Raw genomic sequence first — 18,703 nt, 5'->3', positions numbered from 1 at the left:
AACCCAATTCCTTCAGTCTTTCTGCATAAGTAGAAGTCTCCAACCCTCTAATCACATTGGAGGCCATTGGAGGAACCTTCTTGCATTTTTCAGTGTCTCTCTTGAGCTGGGGGGACCAGACCTGGGTGCACTATACTGAGTGTGGCCTGACAAGTGCCAAGCAGAATGGGAGACAGAACATCCCATGACCTGCTGGCTGTAGTTTTGCTGATACAGCCCAGGATACCTTTTGCCTTCGCTGCTGCAAACATGAAATCACTTATGTTCAGCGGTCCAGCAGCACTTCCACGTCCTCTTCAGCAGACCTACAGTCCTGTCTGTCATATTTTAATTATTTACTTTTGAGGCAAACTCTAAAGAATTTTGCCCTTATGACTTGCAGAAACTCCAGTCTTGCTTCATGTTTACCTATACCTTCAGAGCTACCGATTATTTCCTGTAACTTCTCAAAATGCTTCTTTTTGAAATGAATATATCATTGTTTAACTGAAAAGTTACAACTCATGTAACAACATCCAGTCTTATTCAGAGAATTAAGGTCTACCATAAGGACACCTTCCCCAGTAGTACTTACCTTCTCAGTCATACTGTATTTTATTATATTTTATCTTTATCCAAACAGGGGATTGGATAGCGAACACCTTACGTGACTCCAGAGGAATGTATTTTACTATGATATTTTACCCAACCCCATTTTGTTTTCTCCAAGGTATTCCTTCAGACATTTTGACTATTGGTTCCTTCTGTGACATACAGAATTTCTTCAATACCCTTGCTTTTACTTCTGCTTTTCCTAAACTTTGTTGTCCATGCTCTAGGCATGTCTGCTACTTCACTATTTCATTTTCATTATTTCTGCAGCACTTCTGGAATTACTCTAAGACCTACAGACTTCCTAAGCCTGTGAATATCAACAAAGCATAACCCTGTGATTTGAGGCAACTAGAAAACCAACGTGAATTCATTCCTTCTTCAGCTAATCAATATTTCATCATCTCTGATTCCTTGACATACAGTTCCTGCAAAGACTTCCTTGGAAGCAGAGCAGGAACTGATGCATCCCACCACAGCCTCTTTTGAGTGTAATTCAAGATGCAATGCTAGAAATTACAGGAGTTTTTAATAGGTTCCCATGTGTGCCCAGGTATGAGAAGATTCATAACTACTTTTAAATATTTAATTGCTTCTTCCACAAATATTTATTTCTGTACACCTACCTGTCTACTTGTGCCTGATTATTCTGGTTCAGGGTCTAGTACAAGCAGCATTTTAATTTCCTGCTTCCCATTGCTTAGACAAACTTCAGTACTTAAACATTTCAAATAACATATCAGAAATTGTTGCAAGATATCTATGTCTTCATTAGTAAAAGGAGCAATGCTATAAGAGCAGATCTGTAAATCAAAACATCTGGCATTGAGGACTCAACTTCCACACTGTGTTTGCTTTGAGTTTATTTTCAACCAGCTCTAGTCTGTTCCTGTGGCCTGAGCTCCTGTTAACAATTGGAGAACATCAAGTGAGTTTCTGAAAACATCTTCTAGTTTTATTTTATCTGAAAGGAACTGATTTTTGCAAGCTCCAGGAATGCTCCCAAACACAACCCAAAATACCATCAGTGGGGATGATCAGGATACTGGTTTAAAATTCCTATGTGTAGAACAAATGGCATACTAATGTCGAAGATCTCACTGATATGCCATTTTACCTTATATGGGATGGAAAACAATTATTAGCTAATCTAAAATGTCTTTGGGTATTTTTTTAGCAATTATCAAACCAGAATTGCTGGTTTTCCAAAAGAAAAATCTCTTATGGAACTGGGAGAGCATTTCAAGTGTGCTGATGGAAACCAGAGTTTGTATGCCTGAACGCTGAGCCCTTTTCAATTGAAATTCAACTCGTATACCTGTTTTTGCAAAGCTTTGAAAGGACTGTGGTACTTTGCCTGTGTACGTGGAGATAGAGATAGTACACCATAGCTCAAGCCTGGTATATCATAGCTCCTCTGCTACCGATATCCACACTAGCTAGATTAAAATAAAACAACCCTAGCTATGGTAGCACATGCTACAGTTCCTCCTTCAATTTTGCTGCACAGATATGCACAGAATAGGCTGATATAGCAAACCAAGAGTATTGAAAAAGGATGAGGTTAGAGTCCAGAGCCCTGTACACATTAAAATGAAACAGTAAGATTAGTTTAAGTGGGAGGGTAAGGCTCCTTTCATAACTCTTTTTCATAAGTTTTGGAAGTTTTTCATAACTGCCATGTAGACTTTCCTAGATATTAACTAACTCTTGAATAGTTGATGGAACGAATATGCTTTCACAACAACCAACTAGCTGTGTTAGGAAAGCTGTTCCCCTCTTCAGGGCAATAAACTCATATAGACACTTTAAAATATCAACACGTGGTCCATGATTAGTAGAACAATCCTGCTGTTGCTTAGCTGTCAACTTTAACAAAAGTGGCAGGGGCTAAATTAGCTGTGAGACTTTTGGGTGTCTCACATTTGGATCAAATTGCTGACTCTGTTCAAAAGTTATTGACGAGGAAGGAACTGACAGCTAGAGAAACTGCATAAGTTTCATTTCCTTAGGAAAAAAGATTAGCAAACCAACCTGCCATGGTACTTACATTTTGATTACTTTAAAGTATGCTACTTGAGATTGTATTTTGTTGGTCTCCAACATTTGTTTGTTTTATTGCCTTTTTAGAAACTTGCTTTATTTCAGTTTGGGGACAGAGACTCATTAGCCTCTTCAAAAAAGCAACAGAAACTTAGTTCTCTCATTTCTTGGTCTTTTAAGTATTTATTAGTAGCTAATTAAATCTTCACATCTCCTAAAGCAGACCAGAAGGTGTTCATTCAGAGGACTTCATAGCTGTTAGTCCAGGCCTTTGAAAAAAAGAAAAGAAGATATGTGACTTTAAAATAAAGTGCATCTACACTCGACCCACAGTAGCTCTTCTACAGGCAGCCTTATTTCCTGTGGAGATGAAGAGGAAATGTACTTGGGGTGTGAAGCACTTCTTCGTGTTTTAACTACTAAAAAGCTAAGGTCTTGCATATTCCTCCTTTCATTTTAAATTCTGAATCTAACTGGAAAGTCTTTGCAAGCAAATTTCTCTCAAGAAGTCCAGTTCTAAGTAAAATGTCACCTGTGGATGGATTGCTTGTACGCCTGACTTTCTGGTGTGCTCATAAGTATTCTGGAGGCAGGACAGAAACAGGTAGGACCAAAGCTGCATACTGATTTGCTTTTTTTCTGTGAGTAAGGATGACTGGCTTGCTTAGTCACACAATTATGAATGACACTAAAGAGAATGGGGAGCAAGGGGAATCCCCACCAAACTGTCCTCTGGATTGTTTTAGAAGAAAGAATTGCATCACGCAGCAGATTTCTGCTAGGAAACCTCTTGTGGATGTTTCCAAATGGTTATGACAAGAAATGCCCATTCTGTAGGCTGGTTTGAAACATTTCATGTATATTTTCTTACTGATGCTTGAAATACATCATTGACTTAGCCTCCAACATATGCCCACACCTACACACTTGTGTTTGCATGTACATACGTCATATTTAACTATTATAAATTGTGTAAGGGATAACATGTGAAAATTATCAGATTATCAGAAAATGCTCACATTTCAACTTAGAATATTCAATAAGAAATTAAAGCACTACAAGATTACTTTCACTAGTGTTTTCCTCCAAATTTAAATATGAGTATTAATTTCCAACAATAAATGTGTCTGTATGATAAAGGTACTTAAACTGTGAAAATAAATGCAACACTACAACGTAAACTTGAATGGCACTTGAATTCCTTGCTAAAAACTAGACCAAAAAACTCCAACGCAAATAAAAGCCCACAAGGCAGAAAATCAACATAAGGAGAAGGAATGAATCACACAACCCAAGATGTGGAGAAAATTCAGTAAACTTAATGGGAGGAAGATGACTGGGGCTGGCTCACCGACGGGTTGAAAGTCTGAAAAGTACCATTTGGATATAGTATTGAAAATGTATGGAAAGTATTAGGTAGAGCTGGGGGCTATGATTTCCAATGTTATCAATCTGCAATTAATTTTCAGCAGTCCGTGCTATTTCTGGAGGTTGCAAGCTGGCCTCTGATGAGGTCAATGGAGATCCCGAACTGAATTCACCTAGCACATACAGAAACCGGCAGCTGATCCCAGACTACCATCCTTTGGTCTTCTCTCTTTAAAAATAACATGGTCCTTTTGAAAAGACAAAGTGAGGTATTATCATAGATACCTGGATGCAGAAGTTCGGATAGCTTTTTGACTTCTTTTGAAGGTGGATCTGATCCTATGAAAATGAAACTGAATAGCAGACTGTGAAAATGCTGGAGGTCTCTGCATGGAGAGTTAATGTATAGAGGAAAACATACTCCCATTTACTGGGAACTGGGGAAAGACACCGAGCAAAAATATGTGCGCAAAATATGTGTAGTTTTTTCTATCTATTAAGGTACAGCAAAGGTAGACATATGCATATATATTCACAGGAAACAGCAGAAAGTCAGAACCACCAAACACAGTCAGGCCAAATTACAGTGGGATTGTTTTCTTAATGCATTAGTTCTCTTAAAGTGAATTAAAATGTTACCTTAAACCCAATGGAAATATTAGTGTGCTGGTCTTATGAAGAGCAGGGTTATTAGGGCAGAATTAGAAAACCTTGGAAGATCACTTTGGGGAGAACTGTTTTAATAAATATATCTTTATTTTGTAGAAGACTTTACACCCACCAAGGCACGAAGTGCGTTATCTCAGGTCCGTATGTCATACTGATAGCATTGGATTGATAACATTGCCTGGTTAACATTAAAAATCAACAGTATGAATGTTGTCAGTGCTACTACTGCCTACAAAGCCTAGGAGGAGTATTTGAAAGGTCTTTAGGAAGAAGCTTGAAACAATTGCATTTAAATCATAAATTTTTCTGTTTGCCATATTATGCTTTTAGAAGTTCTTGTTTTCAATCTTTTCCTTGCAACCATGATGATTAAAAACTGATTCGAAAAAAATTCCAAACCAAGAGCTCTAAAATAAACCCTGAGATTCATGAAATCACATAAGACAAGAAGCTGGGGCTTTAAAAAGGAAACAAATACTGTAAGATTCATGATATAATGCTCAGAACCAGCAGTACCTCCAAAGGATACCATGGTGCTGAAAACAAAAAACTTTCAAGACTACGTGTTTTATTCTTCTTGGAAGAATGAAGAAGAGCTGGTGAAAATGAAAGGTTTTATGTGGAAAAACCCGTAGACACTCTGTGGTTATAGCACAGGAGGTTTTTTATGCAACACCAGCCATACTTTGTGCTGCTGCTGTGCCGACAGTTGTGCTGCTTTTCCAGTGGTATGGACTTAGAGCAAAATTGAATCACATTTGAAATTTTCTTCTGTTTTATGGGTAACGGATTTTAATCAGGAGTTGGATACATGAAAAGACTCTGAACAGCAGAAGCATAAAAACGCACACCATGTTTGTCCATCACTGTCTTCTACAATGCCATCATTGTTTTCCATACTTTACTACAAGAAAAATAGCATTTTAGAATTGCACCTGCCTTTCTTGTGGTTAGCTCCCACTGATAGCTCATAGTTTCTTAATCATTCATACATGTGGACTGTGTTTTCTGGAGAGCTGGAAAACCAGTTTGTACCAACCTGAAATATGGCACAAGAAACAAGGAGGACACTTTGGTCTCCATTACATATTGCTGTCCAGGCACAATCAGCAATGAGAAAACATATATTATAGGTCCCTCTTTCCAGTCTCAGAACTCCTCATATACATCAGTTCAACAGTCTTTCAAGGAAAGGGAAGAGAGACAGCATTATGCTCATTTTTATAAACAGGGACAGTAACTGCTGTTAATGGGGACAGATGTTCTGAGAAAAATATTTGTTATCATCTCCATATGCTCCAGAAAATTATTTTAACACGAGTCCTGAATATTCGTATTATGTATGCTATTACTGGAGTCTCTAGACAACACGGAGCTGATAGTTGTATGGTTAGGAGTGGCCAAAAAGTCCACAGTAGTGTGCGAGAAAGACGAGCCCGGAACAGCTATTCACAGCTATCCTCTTCTTCCTGGGCAAGGCAAAAGCTTGAACTCTTACTTACAGGATGGATGAGTACTCAGGCTATGAGGGGGTAGTTATTTCCTCTTACTAATTCAGAAAGTAATCATTAGTGTCTTGTGAAGAAAGGTTTTCCCAACCTATAAATTTTTTTCCATCCTGCAAGGGGTTACCAAATTGAAATTCTGAAGGGAAGTATGAAACAGATGTCTTGTGTCAGTCAAGGTATCATGATTTTAATAATTTTGAACTTACACTCTAATCACTTAAAGTTGTGCCCATCAGCTCACTATCTATCTGGACATCTGTCTCTCTACATGTCTAACACCACTGGGTGTTAGTTTCCTCTTCCTTTGCTTTCTTTAGAAGACTCAGCAGCTAATGGGCATGAGAAAATTTGCGGGTGGAAAGAGGGATCAATAATATACATTATCCCATTGCGGATTGCGTGCAGACAGGAGTATGTAATGGAGGCCAAAGGGTCTCTCTTGTGTCATATTTCAGGCGGTACAAACTGGTTTTCCAGTTCTCTCAAACAAGAGCATTTCCAAAAAGTGCTTGGAATGGGCAGGATAGAGTATTTTGTTTAGAAAAATGTCAGAAAAGTTCATTTTGAGAATTTCAGAACTTCCCCCTGCCCTGAAACTCTTTTCTTATAAAACAAAGTAGCTGGTGTGTGCCAACACTATCTCTAGTAATAATTGGAAGTATCCTCTAAATCACAGAGATCCAGTGGTCACAAGGAGTAGACAACTACATCCTATCTGTAGGAGAGTGGTGGGGTTTTTTTTGTGGTAGGGAAAAATGTTAGTCTTACAGTGTGTTTGTAAAGCTCAGCTGCAAAGACATGAAGCCTGATTATCAAGACATCTATTTTTCAGGTAGTGGTAACGTGAATAACAGTATTTAATAATTACATAACACTGGTACAATGTGTATGCAAACTTTAATGATTTAAACGCTTTACCCCCCTGCCAGCATTGTGAAGGAGGAACCGAAGGAATTATTTCTGCCACTTTATAGGAAAGAGAGTCTAAGAGGTAAAGTGTGAGGTAAAGTCAGAATGACAACTCAGAGAGGGTTTTCCAACCCTGAGCTGCTGTCCTTGGGGAGTGGTAATAGAGGAAGCGACCGAGTTTTAGAGAAACGAAAGTCTGGCAGAGATCTACTGGGCTAGTAAAGGCAGTTCCTTGCTAACCACTCAGCCAGCACGCTGACGAGTATGCATAAAACAAAAAATGAAAGGGAAAAACCTTTAGTTAGTGGTCATAGTGAAATTTGACATGACTTTGCAAGGACATCATTGGGTAATTGGTGTAAGGTGTTGTATGAACAGGAGGGTGTGAAACCTCTGCTTTGCATGAAGAGTCAGATGACTTCCAGGCAGCAAAATGAAAAAATGCCTTCCTTGGTTTCTTTTCCTACGTGTTTGGAACAGATGGAGCCACACAGAAGGTCCATGCCAATTCTATGCAGCACAAGACTTTTCAATACTACCCTGGCGTCGCTTTCAGCTAGATTAGGAGTAGTGGTCAGGCAAAGACCTTTTGTTAGTGCTGAGTGTTCAGTCCCCTCCAGCATGCACTCAATAGATATCTACTAAGGAAGTGGATAAAAAATTGGATGCTCTTAGACCCTTGGCTCTGTCTAGTAAAGGGCAGATATTTGCAGCATACCCCCTATTTTGTTTGTAACTGTGTTGATGCTCAGGTAAGGCAGTGCAGAGGAGCCATCCGAACCTTAGCCTTCCTCACAACCTGACTGTTCATGGTTCTTGGGCAACAAGACATACACTGGACAACAGTGTTCTGTTTCATCACTTTCGGGTGGAATGGGAAGCAGAACAGGGCTGCGAGGGGTGTGGGACACCTGGGACTCAAGACCCTCACATTCTGACCATCTGCTGTAGGCTGTTGCCCAGTTTCAGAATGATTTGGAGAGAGGTGATGGTGTGTCAATAGAAGAGAACATTATGAGACGAGCATGTCACCATTAACATGGTGCCATTTATTCAAATGTAAAGGATTTGTAAGAGGGATTCTATATTTCTGTATTAGAATACCTTTCTGTCCAGCTGATGATATACCAGAGAACATTCAACCCTTCGTGTCAGAATTTGAATGTGGAGATGAGTAGAAGGCCTGAATCTACTCTCCACAGGCAGGAGAGGGTACCTGGAAATCAGACCTGCACTCAGAAGATAACATGACAGAGCCAGATGTCATGGCTTTCTTCTTTGCTCTTTGCTTAATTTCTTGCCTCAGTTTATGATATAATACTTGTAGCACTGCTTAGTGGGCAAAGGACCACAATGGGACTGGGAGACCCTGTTTGTGTTCCTAGATTTGCCTTTCCTAGATGCTGAATGATCATGAATCATCCCATTGCTCTGTGCTTCCATCTTCTTGCCTGCAAAATTGGATGTTTGGCAGTGGCTTCCTCTGAAAGGTGAGGAGATCTAGTGGCAAAATTAGTCATATAAACCTCCAAAACTTTAAGCAGGATCTACAAAAGGTGAGTTGGAAAAATCCTTTCTTTCTGATATTTCATCCTCCTGTTATTCTTAAAAGTTTATTAGTAATGGGACACCAAAGGGAGGTCACTTGGGACGTACAGCCTGTTTGGATGAGATGCGTGTCTGACAGGCTTAACAAGGCAGTCGAACCCAGTGGAGTCACTCTGGATGAATAGTTCTCTGCAGAGGAAGGCAGTAGTACCAACTTAATCTTTCAGCTCCTGGAATTACATCTTCTGCCTGGCTGGATAATTACAGCAATTAGTTGTGTTCAGTTTTGTTGTGATTCATCCTCAACATCTTCAGAAGACTGAGCTGTTTGAGTAAAGAATCTCTTGCAAACTCCTTACTTGCAGCTCTTCTTTGCACACTCTCTAGTAATTCAACAGAAAAGCACTGCTCAAATTAGGACCTGTAACGGTAAAAATTGGGCTTGGTCACCCAGTCCCTCTTCCAGTTGCATGTTTCTGACAACAAAGAGTGTAGGAACTCTTGTTATTCATGTAGCAGGAATCCTTTTCCTTCTGCCACTTGACATCTCCCTTCCAACATTTTGCCAAGGAATTGCTCCATAGGCTTATGGCCACCTGATGTGCCTCAGCACGCATCTCTCACCTTGCAGAATATTCTTGGTATTCCTGTATGTATAAGACTACATTTAGCTGTGCCACAACATGTCATTCGACTGTGGTTGCCTTGCTAAGCAGTCCAGATGTTTCAACATTACCAATAGGTTTGTTCAGTGTGCTGACGTCTGTGAGCCCACTTTGAAATGTGAGTCCATTTTGAATCTTGGTGGGACCTCCATTTGGTCACCATCCCTGCAGGTATTTAAAACATGTATACATGTGACGCTTAAGAACATAGTTTAGTAGTGTTAGGCTAATGGTTGCACTCAATGATCTTAAAGGTCTTTTCGAACCTAAATGATTCTATGATTCTAATTTCTAGCACAGAATCATAGAATCAGAATGGTTTGGGTTGGGAGGGACCTTTGAAGATTGTCTAATCCAACCCCTCTGCTTTTCAGAGGAGGCCACTGTCAAGCATCCAATTTTGCAGGTAAGAAAATGGAAGCACAGAGAAATGGGATGATTCATGATCATTGAGCATCTAAGAAAGGCAAATCTAGGAACACAAACAGCATGATAACTTTGCATTTTTTTACAGTGCTTTGTAGCATCCTTGAATAGCATTATCATCTCACCTCCATGTCAACACTTCCAGCAATCAAGTTATTGCTTAATCAATTTTAACTTCCTAAACTAAAACCAAGATGGGCATTGCATAGTGCTACTACCCCAAGCAGATTACAGCCCTAATTTTTGTGCAATCCGTCTACACTGCTGTTCCCAGGGAGTTCAGTAATTGCTGGTGAAATCTGATTCTTGTCTCTGCAAAATGGCAATTCCCTGTTTGCAATGGTAGTAGTAGGCTAGATCTATTCCAGAGATGGAAGTCCTCTTTCAAGTTGCAGATAAAAAATATTTGATGGCTTTAGTGGTCATTTGCTGAGATGGCAGGTGCTGCTGGGGAAGGGGCCAGCTTCTTGCAAGGAACACCCAAAGAACCATCTAGGGCTGTGCTGGAGAGTTCAAATTATACCTGTTGGTGGCCAGTTTAATTCTCATCTCTTTCTGATGAGCTACAGACATCCTTCACTGCTGCCTGTGTGCACTGAGCCCACAAGTGCTCTCTTAGGATACTTTCTTGTTTTTCCATATGGGTTCCTTCTTTCTTTCCCTTGTAGGCTCCTGCCTACCCTGCATTCATATATTACAGCCTGAATTTACTCTAATTTCTTCATCAGACTCTCCACAGTAAGCTCCTTCCCCATGATATCCATCAAAGCAGAGTTCGGTTCCTATACAAAAACCTTTTCCCCAGCTATCCTCAGTACAGTTGTTTCAGGGGTCTGTATGCTCTTGGAGACCATCTTGTCTATCTTCTTCAGCTGGGCTTTTTTTCATCCATGTCTTTCAGTTTTCATATCCTAAACACATAGTGCAAATGAATGGGCAGATGGGCAATTTTAATTATTGCCAAGCAGAAATTAGTGTCTTGAGTACTAACTACTCTGCTTTTGCAGGTAGTAGACAGCAATAGAGGAAGTTGATATGCATCACCATTGCAATCATGCTGGAATGTCATTTTCCCTCAGTCTATTTTGAAACTGGAGGTAAAGAATGAGAAAGCAGCAGAAATGCACTTTAGACCGTGGAAAGAATGCAAATAGTGTTTCACAAAAGGACAGCAGTAGGGAGAATATTTAGATCTCTAAGCGAGTCTGAAGAATGCCATGGCAATCTCAGTGGTTACTTTAAAAGAATACCAGAAATGAGTTGACTGTTACACTGACCCTTTAACCACACGATATGATTTTTTTTTTAGATAGTGTGTAAGAATATGCTTGAGCCACAATACATACTCCTCAATCAGTATCATAATTTCCCCCTTTTCCCCAACCACATGTGAAAGAAACTTCAGAATCTGCCACGTAAATGTTACCCATTGACGAACCACTGAAAATTTTTCCAGGACCATGCTTTAACAAAGATGCTTTCGAGGGATTCCCTTGATTAACCAAAAACGAAGTGTTCTTATCTAACACTATCTTGTCTAAATATACACAGGCTGTGATGACGAAATAAAAAATTTCAAGACCAGGTATAAATACCACTGACAGGCAGATGAAGTTCATTCGTCTACTTTCTTCTAATAGAAGATTTACCTATTAGAAGTTGAAGCTCACTGCTCTTAGAACTGACATCTCCCAGAACTTATCTGAGCATTTTAACTGAACCATCACCAAGACAATGACTTGCCAGACCTACAGCTTGCTTATTCTGTCTGTCATCATGATTTATTTTGGACATTTTGGAAATAGCTTAAATCTTGCTCAACTTCAAGGTGATATAGACCAACTGAAAGCTGACTTTGTAAGTATGGTCTTCTACTGCATTTCTCTTCTCCTTCTGCTTGTGCTTCAGATATAGTCCAGACTTGAGCACTGCTTGACATACCCAATGTGTACCAATAGAGGGTAACCATGGAACAAATTTTTTTGTTTTATCTTTTTTTAAAGAAGAACAATTTCTTTGGTTTTGCTAACCTCTTTCAGTAACATGATACAGTTTTCAATAGTCATAGTTAATGTAGTAGTTTGCTTTTATTTCAGGGGCACTCTTCCTTTCACAAGAGTTTTTCCTAGCTCCATTCAGCCTTTGATTACATGGAATATTTTATAACAAGAAATCTTAATGCAATTTATGATGAATGAATGAATGAAGATTGATTCAATTCTATTCAGGTGCAATTTACTGACACTTTTTTAGTTTTAGGTTATTAAAGTTAATGGGGGATTTAGTATTAGTTAGCAACATAAACAAAGTGGAGAACTTTTGCTTTAACAAATGCATCTGGTACTTATTATTATTAGTATTAGTAGTAGTAGTGTGTTGCCCAAAGGTGGTTCCTAGTGTTTATTCTTTTGCATCCTCTAGCATTCTGCTTCCATATCTGTGACTATGATCTGGCATGGGAACGTTATCTGGCATGATATTACTTATTTCAGACAGAATTTTAATAACTTGATAACTGTATTGTTAATTTACCTATCTTCATCTAGGAGGTATTAAAGTAGTTCACAGTTGATTTCAGGTGGGATTAGTCATAGTGATAACAGATCTACAACAGAGTCACTTCTAATTAACAGCTTTTATTCTCAATATGTTTTGGGGTTTTTTTTCCTGAAATGCATGAAAGCAACTGCAGGAGTCTGCTCCTATTTTCAGCTCTGATTTTGTCAGAATTTTGTGTATATCAAAGTTGAAATTTAGTAGTCAAAGAATCATCCTGCAGTATTACACAAAGAAGCCTAGTGTGATACTTCAGTGTTTGCAGATTAATAGTAAACTGGCTGTAAAATTGGCATTATATTTTAAATTTGTCATTAGCATAGATCTGAGAGATTTTCACTAAAGTATATATAACTCTGTCGGAGAGATCCTAAGCCATGGTGAGATTCTTGCACTGATGTTAAAAACTCTGGTGCACAGCAGGTGCTCCCCACCTTTCAGAAGAATAGCAAAACAAGGTTTGGTGATGTGCTCAGCACGGGGTGGGGGGGCCAATCAGCCTACAAGGTTTCTGCCAGCCTGCAAGTTTTCCCTTTGCACTCACTATATTTAAATTACTGAGCAGACAAATAAGGAAATAGTGACTGTTGTATACAAAAAGAAAAAAGAAAAAAAAAAAGACACACAGAGAAGAGGAAATGATTCAGTTTACCTTTCCTTGGTAGAATTGTATTGCTCTTTGTTTCCTATAAGCTGCCACAGTGTGTGGCTAACATCTGATGATTAAACTCCGTCCCTGCAAGCCTCTCAGTAGCCCACTAACCTTGTATATCCCCATGCCTGACTGTGGGCTACCGGGCTATTCTCCAGTTCTACAAACTGTAGTTTTCTAGTAAAGTTAATTTGTTCTTGTTCCATATGGGATTTTACTAAGACTGGATAAATTCAAGGCCACAGACTATGTACTGGTGGACTTTAACTTACCAGAAGACATGCCAAGATCAGATCTGACAATTTTCTAGCTAGTTGCTATGCTCATGAAGTTTAATTTTCAGCTGTCAATACCAAAACTTGCAAGGAGCATTTGGTCAAATAGATGGTGCTAAATGTCTCTAGTCAGATGAGTTATAGCAGGAGAAGACATTGAAAAGCAGACTAATGCCGTTTCTGGTACTAGGCAGTCATCCAATGCGATTTGGTGCTTAGAGAAGTGAAAGCATTGTAATAGCTATAGGCCAGTGGTGCAAAAATCATGTCTCTCTGTTTTTTACTGCTCATTTGAATAGAGAACACAAATTTGCCTTTTGATAAGTATCATTTGCATAACATATGTTTGTTCTTTGTTGCAGAACTCAAGTCATTCAGACGTAGCTGACGGTGGACCTATTTTTACAGATAAACTGATAAACTGGACAGAGGTGAGTCAGAACTAGATATGACAAAGCATTTCAGGCGCTTTGTGGGGCACTTTTGGTACAAAGCAGCTCCCAGGGCCAGCGTAACCAGCCGGGGTAAAACAAACACGAGCAGAGACTGCTTCAGTAGCTTGGAAATGAGAAAACAATCCCCATAAAAATGCTTCCCGTAAGGATCAAGGTGCTTTATACTGCACCACGAGCTGATCCTGAGGTACAGCCAAGCCCAGGAGATGAATTGCAGCATCTTCTTTATCATCCTGTTCCAAGCAGCAGTGAGAACCCCTGCGTGCTGCATTTTATCTTCTTCATTTTCCTGCTGATGGGCACTCACAGACCTTTCTTTCTGACTGTATCTTTCAACAGAGAAATGAAAAAAGGATCATCCTGAGCCAGATTGTTTCCATGTACTTGGAAATGCTTGAAAAAACTGACAAGAAAAAGGCGCACGCCAGGCGTATATTCGAGGAGCTCTATACTCTGAAAGCAAGCCTTCCTGATGGCTTACAGAAGGTGAAAGACCTCATGGACCTCTCAAAGATTCAGGTAAGGCTCTTCCTCTGCCTCCAAGGCTCATGACACTATATTTTCCAGTTGAGATTTGAGTGTGACTCAAGCCAATAATGCTTCAGTAACCCGACTGGTAACCCCCGTCTGGCTGAGTTCACGCTGGAAAACCCAATGTTTCCAGCTGCAGGGGCTGCTGCGGGTCTGCGGTGTGGGGTGTCAGCGTGGGGGGGCCGCCCTCTCTGAGTCTTGCCGGAGTTTGGCACAGAGGTGCCGGCAGCGCTGCCGCTTCGCCTGCCCACCGGAGCTGCCACCCACGCGGCCATTTTGTGGTTTAGGAATTGGGTGGGAAAGTCGTGCCCGGCTACGGCGTGCCTCCGCGGGCTTTGGAGGGGCTTGGCTTATGGAGCAAGTGCCAACGGCGCGGACCGCCGACCTCCGCAGAGGTCCGCAGCCAATACCCCGGTGGAGTTGGCTGCTTGTGGACAACTCATTTATCATGGCAGTAACTACAGAATAGCTCTGTTTCGCAGAATATGGCAGGTCTGCGGCACGTTGCAAAGTAGCACGGGAAGTGGAAAACAAAAATCTGTGACAAAGTGGCTCTTTGTTGTAGGAATTAGGTAGGAGAGTAATTGGAAACCGCTGATGTCCAGCTGGTTTACCCTGGTAGGAGTGTAGCCTGTAGGATGTGATCAGTAAATAACTGTAGCTCTTGGCATGACCTTCATTCTGTTTTTCTTACTTACAACAGATGAGCGACCTGAGAATTCAACGCAAAGCTGTGAACGAGCTGTTCAGCGTCTTACAAAAACTGGTGGAGACTTCAACTTCTCTCAAAAGGAAAAGGAGCCAGTTTCAGAGGAGGTGCAAATGCTAATGACATCATATGACCTTTTGTACTGAGTTATTGTGCAAATTTTATGATGCACATTTTTTATTTCAATCTTATTATTGAGTTTTATACATTTATTTATTAATATTTAAGTATTTTAAATAATTATTTATAAAGAAACACCAATCAAAGTATTTATACCTCCTACTACTATATAAGAAATGACTTTGTCTTAAAATCCTGTCTATCTGTTACATGTTTGTTGACCTGAAAATATAGAACGAGGCAATGTTTACCCAGTTTCCATATGGAAATCCTGAAATGACATGATACGGTACCCAGCTTTCCATCTGGTGCTGTCTTGGGAGAGGGATGTTATAAGATTAGTCTCATCATTCATCTGTTTGGCATGGAGATGCAAGCACCAATATGGGGAAGTTTCTGTACTCAGGAAAACATTTTCATATCTGCTTACTTTTAAGCATATCTATATCCAAATCAAGCAAATAGACATGCTTAAAGATAGGCAGATGCTGAAGCACTTTTCTGAACTAGGGGATTGACGATTAATTGCTGGTAATTATTGTTATGCACTGAAGTTACCAGGAGGCCAGGCTAGTTAGCAGCTCCAGGAAATGTGACTAACTCTATTGCACTGACTTAACTTCAACTTACCAATTTTGAGAAGTTCTGTATTTTTTTGTACTGAATCATTTAAATGTGTCTGATGTGATTTTATTTATTTGGAGGAAGTAGTATGGAAGTTTTATTTCAAGGACTATATTTTTGTACTGGACTATTATTTAAAACTTTGGATTTCTCAATGGGAACTTTTTGAAATCTGGATATTAAATATATTAAAAAAAAAAAGGGTGCTTGCATATTTATTCACCAGAACCTCTGTGAAAAGTAGAACGTTAATCTTTCTCTATGTTGCCACAAAAGATGGCCCTGCCCAGATATATAAAAACCTATTTTATTTCCTCCTGCCTGTCCAAGATTTAGGAATGGCTAATGTTTTCAAAAAATCTGGCAGAAGTGTCTAAAATTCCCAAGCTTTTCAAGTTCTGCTTGTATCTGGATGAGGAAACATCATTTTGCTTACAAGAAGGTGTTGATTATTTGAAATTTGTTACTCTGATTTAAAATAAAAGACACTTCCAAATTTCTCTGCAAGTCAAAGTTATGGAACTTAGATGGAGGACAGCCCATCTGCTGGGCTCTCTGTGGGTGGTACGAGCTGGAGGCCTGTGGCCGCTCGGGCTTGGGCCAGTCTCAGAGGCTTGGGTTCAGGCATGGGCTTGGGGAGGAGAGTTGGTGGGGCTTCCAAATTCTCACATCCTCAGGGGTTTACCAAGCAAATTATCTGGGGCCAGACTCATTGAGCTGACTGGGAATGGGGCAGATTTTCCTTGGGATTCCTGCCAACATGGGACCTCCGACTTCCCCCTTGAACTTTGGCGGAATCAACAAATTCCAGAAATAGCACCCCACGGAGCCCTCCGTTTAGTAATAAGCCCAATGAGTTTAGCTGTAATTGTTGCAGAAGTTCCTACTTCCATGGGCCCAGCTGTCTCCCCTGGTATAAGATACCTTCATTCATATCCTCATTTCACAGTCATAACAAAATGACTCAGTAATCCTGGAGACTTGAACTGATTTTGAAGGAAACAGCTGTTCTTGTTTGTACTCATCACAGACATGCGTACGCACGTGAGATGCAAGTGAAATAACGCTGTGGGATTCCTCCTGTGCCAGGACTAAGCATGAGGAGCCCCGGTATGCATTCAACATAGGCAATCCATTCTCTGCGCACATGCTCTTTTATGAGGTATTACTTACAAAAGACTAACTGTCCTCCAGGGAAGCAAAGCCAGCTGTAGCAACTTCTATTTAAAAAAAAAAAAAAAAAAAGGAAAAGAAGGAAGAGCAGGGAAGAGAAGAGAAGAGAAGAGAAGAGAAGAGAAGAGAAGAGAAGAGAAGAGAGAAGAGAAAGAAAAATGAAAAACCTAACAGGGGAGGTGAAAGTTTCATTAGCCATTGGCAATGAGACAGGGTGTCTCCCCACTGCTCCTGGTTAAATTAATACTCTATTTTTTGAATTTAAAGCCGGGAGTGGTTAGGATCTACTTTATTAAACTATAAACTGACAAGTCTACTCTCCTTCCACACCTTGCCAAAGGGGTCCATGGAAAAACAATTAAGGCCATTGCTATACATCCAGCAGGAATAACATTTACCCATCCATCCTGCCTTAGTTGTGTGTACCCAAGCCTGTGCCATTTTCTGTGCTGTGCTGTCCCATGCAGTCCTGCTGCTACCCATTAAATCTGGCCCAAACCAGCAAGGGTTTTTGGGGGAGGTTATTGCTCAGTCACATAATGTCTTCTCATCCCAGTGCTGGGTAGCAGTGGCAGAGCAGCAGGGAGGCAATGAGCAGCTGGGAGATGGAGTAGCAGCTGGCACTGCTGGCAAAATGTGTTTGTGCACTCTGATTTCAGTAGTTTGGTGGTTTGGGGTTTTTTTGTTTGTTTGTTTGTTCTTTTAAATTTTATTTCAAAGTATCCTTATTTCCAGGTGGAAATTTTTAAAGCATCTTTAAGCCTTTCATGTTAAATCTGACTCCAGACATTGCAGAGATTCACCAGTGCTGCCATAGTTACCTAACGACTCAAAGGAATCCAAATAATTTTTTTCTCATATTGGCCTCCCCCTGAGTTTTCCCTGTGTAAGTCTGTGAGACCCATTTCTACAGGGTGCTTAAGATAAACTGCTGAACTAATCATTCCTCACTTTGCTCTGTTAACGTGATAATAGTGTTTGAGAAGAACATCATAAAAATCAGCCCCCACAAGAAGATATTTTTTCCCCTCGGTTGTATGCCATACAAATGAGGTGAATCACTTTTAACATGAAAACCTGTCATCTCTTCTTTCACATCCATGGGAGTCCTGGATCTCCTCTTCTGTGTCATTCCTCACTATATCCAAGTGAGGAAGGCATTTCCACCTAAGCTAAATTCAAGTGTGAAATGAATTTTAATGGCTACCCTAAATATTTCCAAAGAGAAACATAGCAGAAACGTTGGACATTTTTACTGAAGGCCAGCACAATTTTTTCCAGCTACGCAACCTGAGAGAGAATTAATAGATGTGCATGCACAGGAGTGAAAAGATCTGTTATCTAGTAGTTAAAATGAGAAAGGGGAAAAATAAAAAGAAAAGACAACATTGTCTCAGAAAGTCACTGTGGTTTATGCATCACTTCTGCAGCATATTGATTTTGTCCTTACTCTCTATTCCTGCACATTATGAGCACTGATTTTAATCTGCCACTTATCGCCTTGTCAGTCAGTATTTTGAAGTCCTTTAATAGTTCTTTGCAGCCAGATCTCCTCTCTGGTATCCTGAATAACTCGGTACATCAGCAAACTTAATTATGAATATGAATTACTAAGTTAATATGAATAATGCAGTACATCAGCAAACTTAATTATGAATATGAATAACTAAGTTAATATTAATAACTTAGTACATCAACAAACTTAATTATTTCACAGTTCATCCCATTTCCCAAATTGCTGATGGCTATGTTAAATGGCACAGGACCCAGGCAAGACCTCATGGCTGAATGCACTTAACTGCAAAGCCCATTCACTGATTCCTATCCCTTATTTCTTATCTTTTAACCAGCCGCATATTTATGTGAGGACTTCCTTATAAT

General features: G+C 39.9%; 1 protein-coding gene across 1 annotated transcript; it reads left to right on the top strand.

The window, feature by feature from the left end:
- The first annotated feature begins 11,461 nt into the window (after positions 1-11,461).
- Positions 11,462-15,025, top strand: IFNG (interferon gamma). Its single transcript, XM_049792238.1, has 4 exons — positions 11,462-11,584; positions 13,573-13,641; positions 14,005-14,184; positions 14,900-15,025. Exons 1-4 carry the CDS (start codon positions 11,462-11,464, stop codon positions 15,023-15,025), a joined length of 498 nt encoding a protein of 165 aa, XP_049648195.1.
- The last annotated feature ends 3,678 nt before the right edge of the window (positions 15,026-18,703 follow it).

Source organism: Accipiter gentilis, chromosome 34 (genome assembly GCF_929443795.1).
Source record: "Accipiter gentilis chromosome 34, bAccGen1.1, whole genome shotgun sequence".
Taxonomy (NCBI): Eukaryota; Metazoa; Chordata; class Aves; order Accipitriformes; family Accipitridae; genus Astur; species Astur gentilis.
The sequence above is the reverse complement of the archived record's forward strand: the minus strand, read 5'-3'. Positions and strand labels throughout refer to the sequence as shown.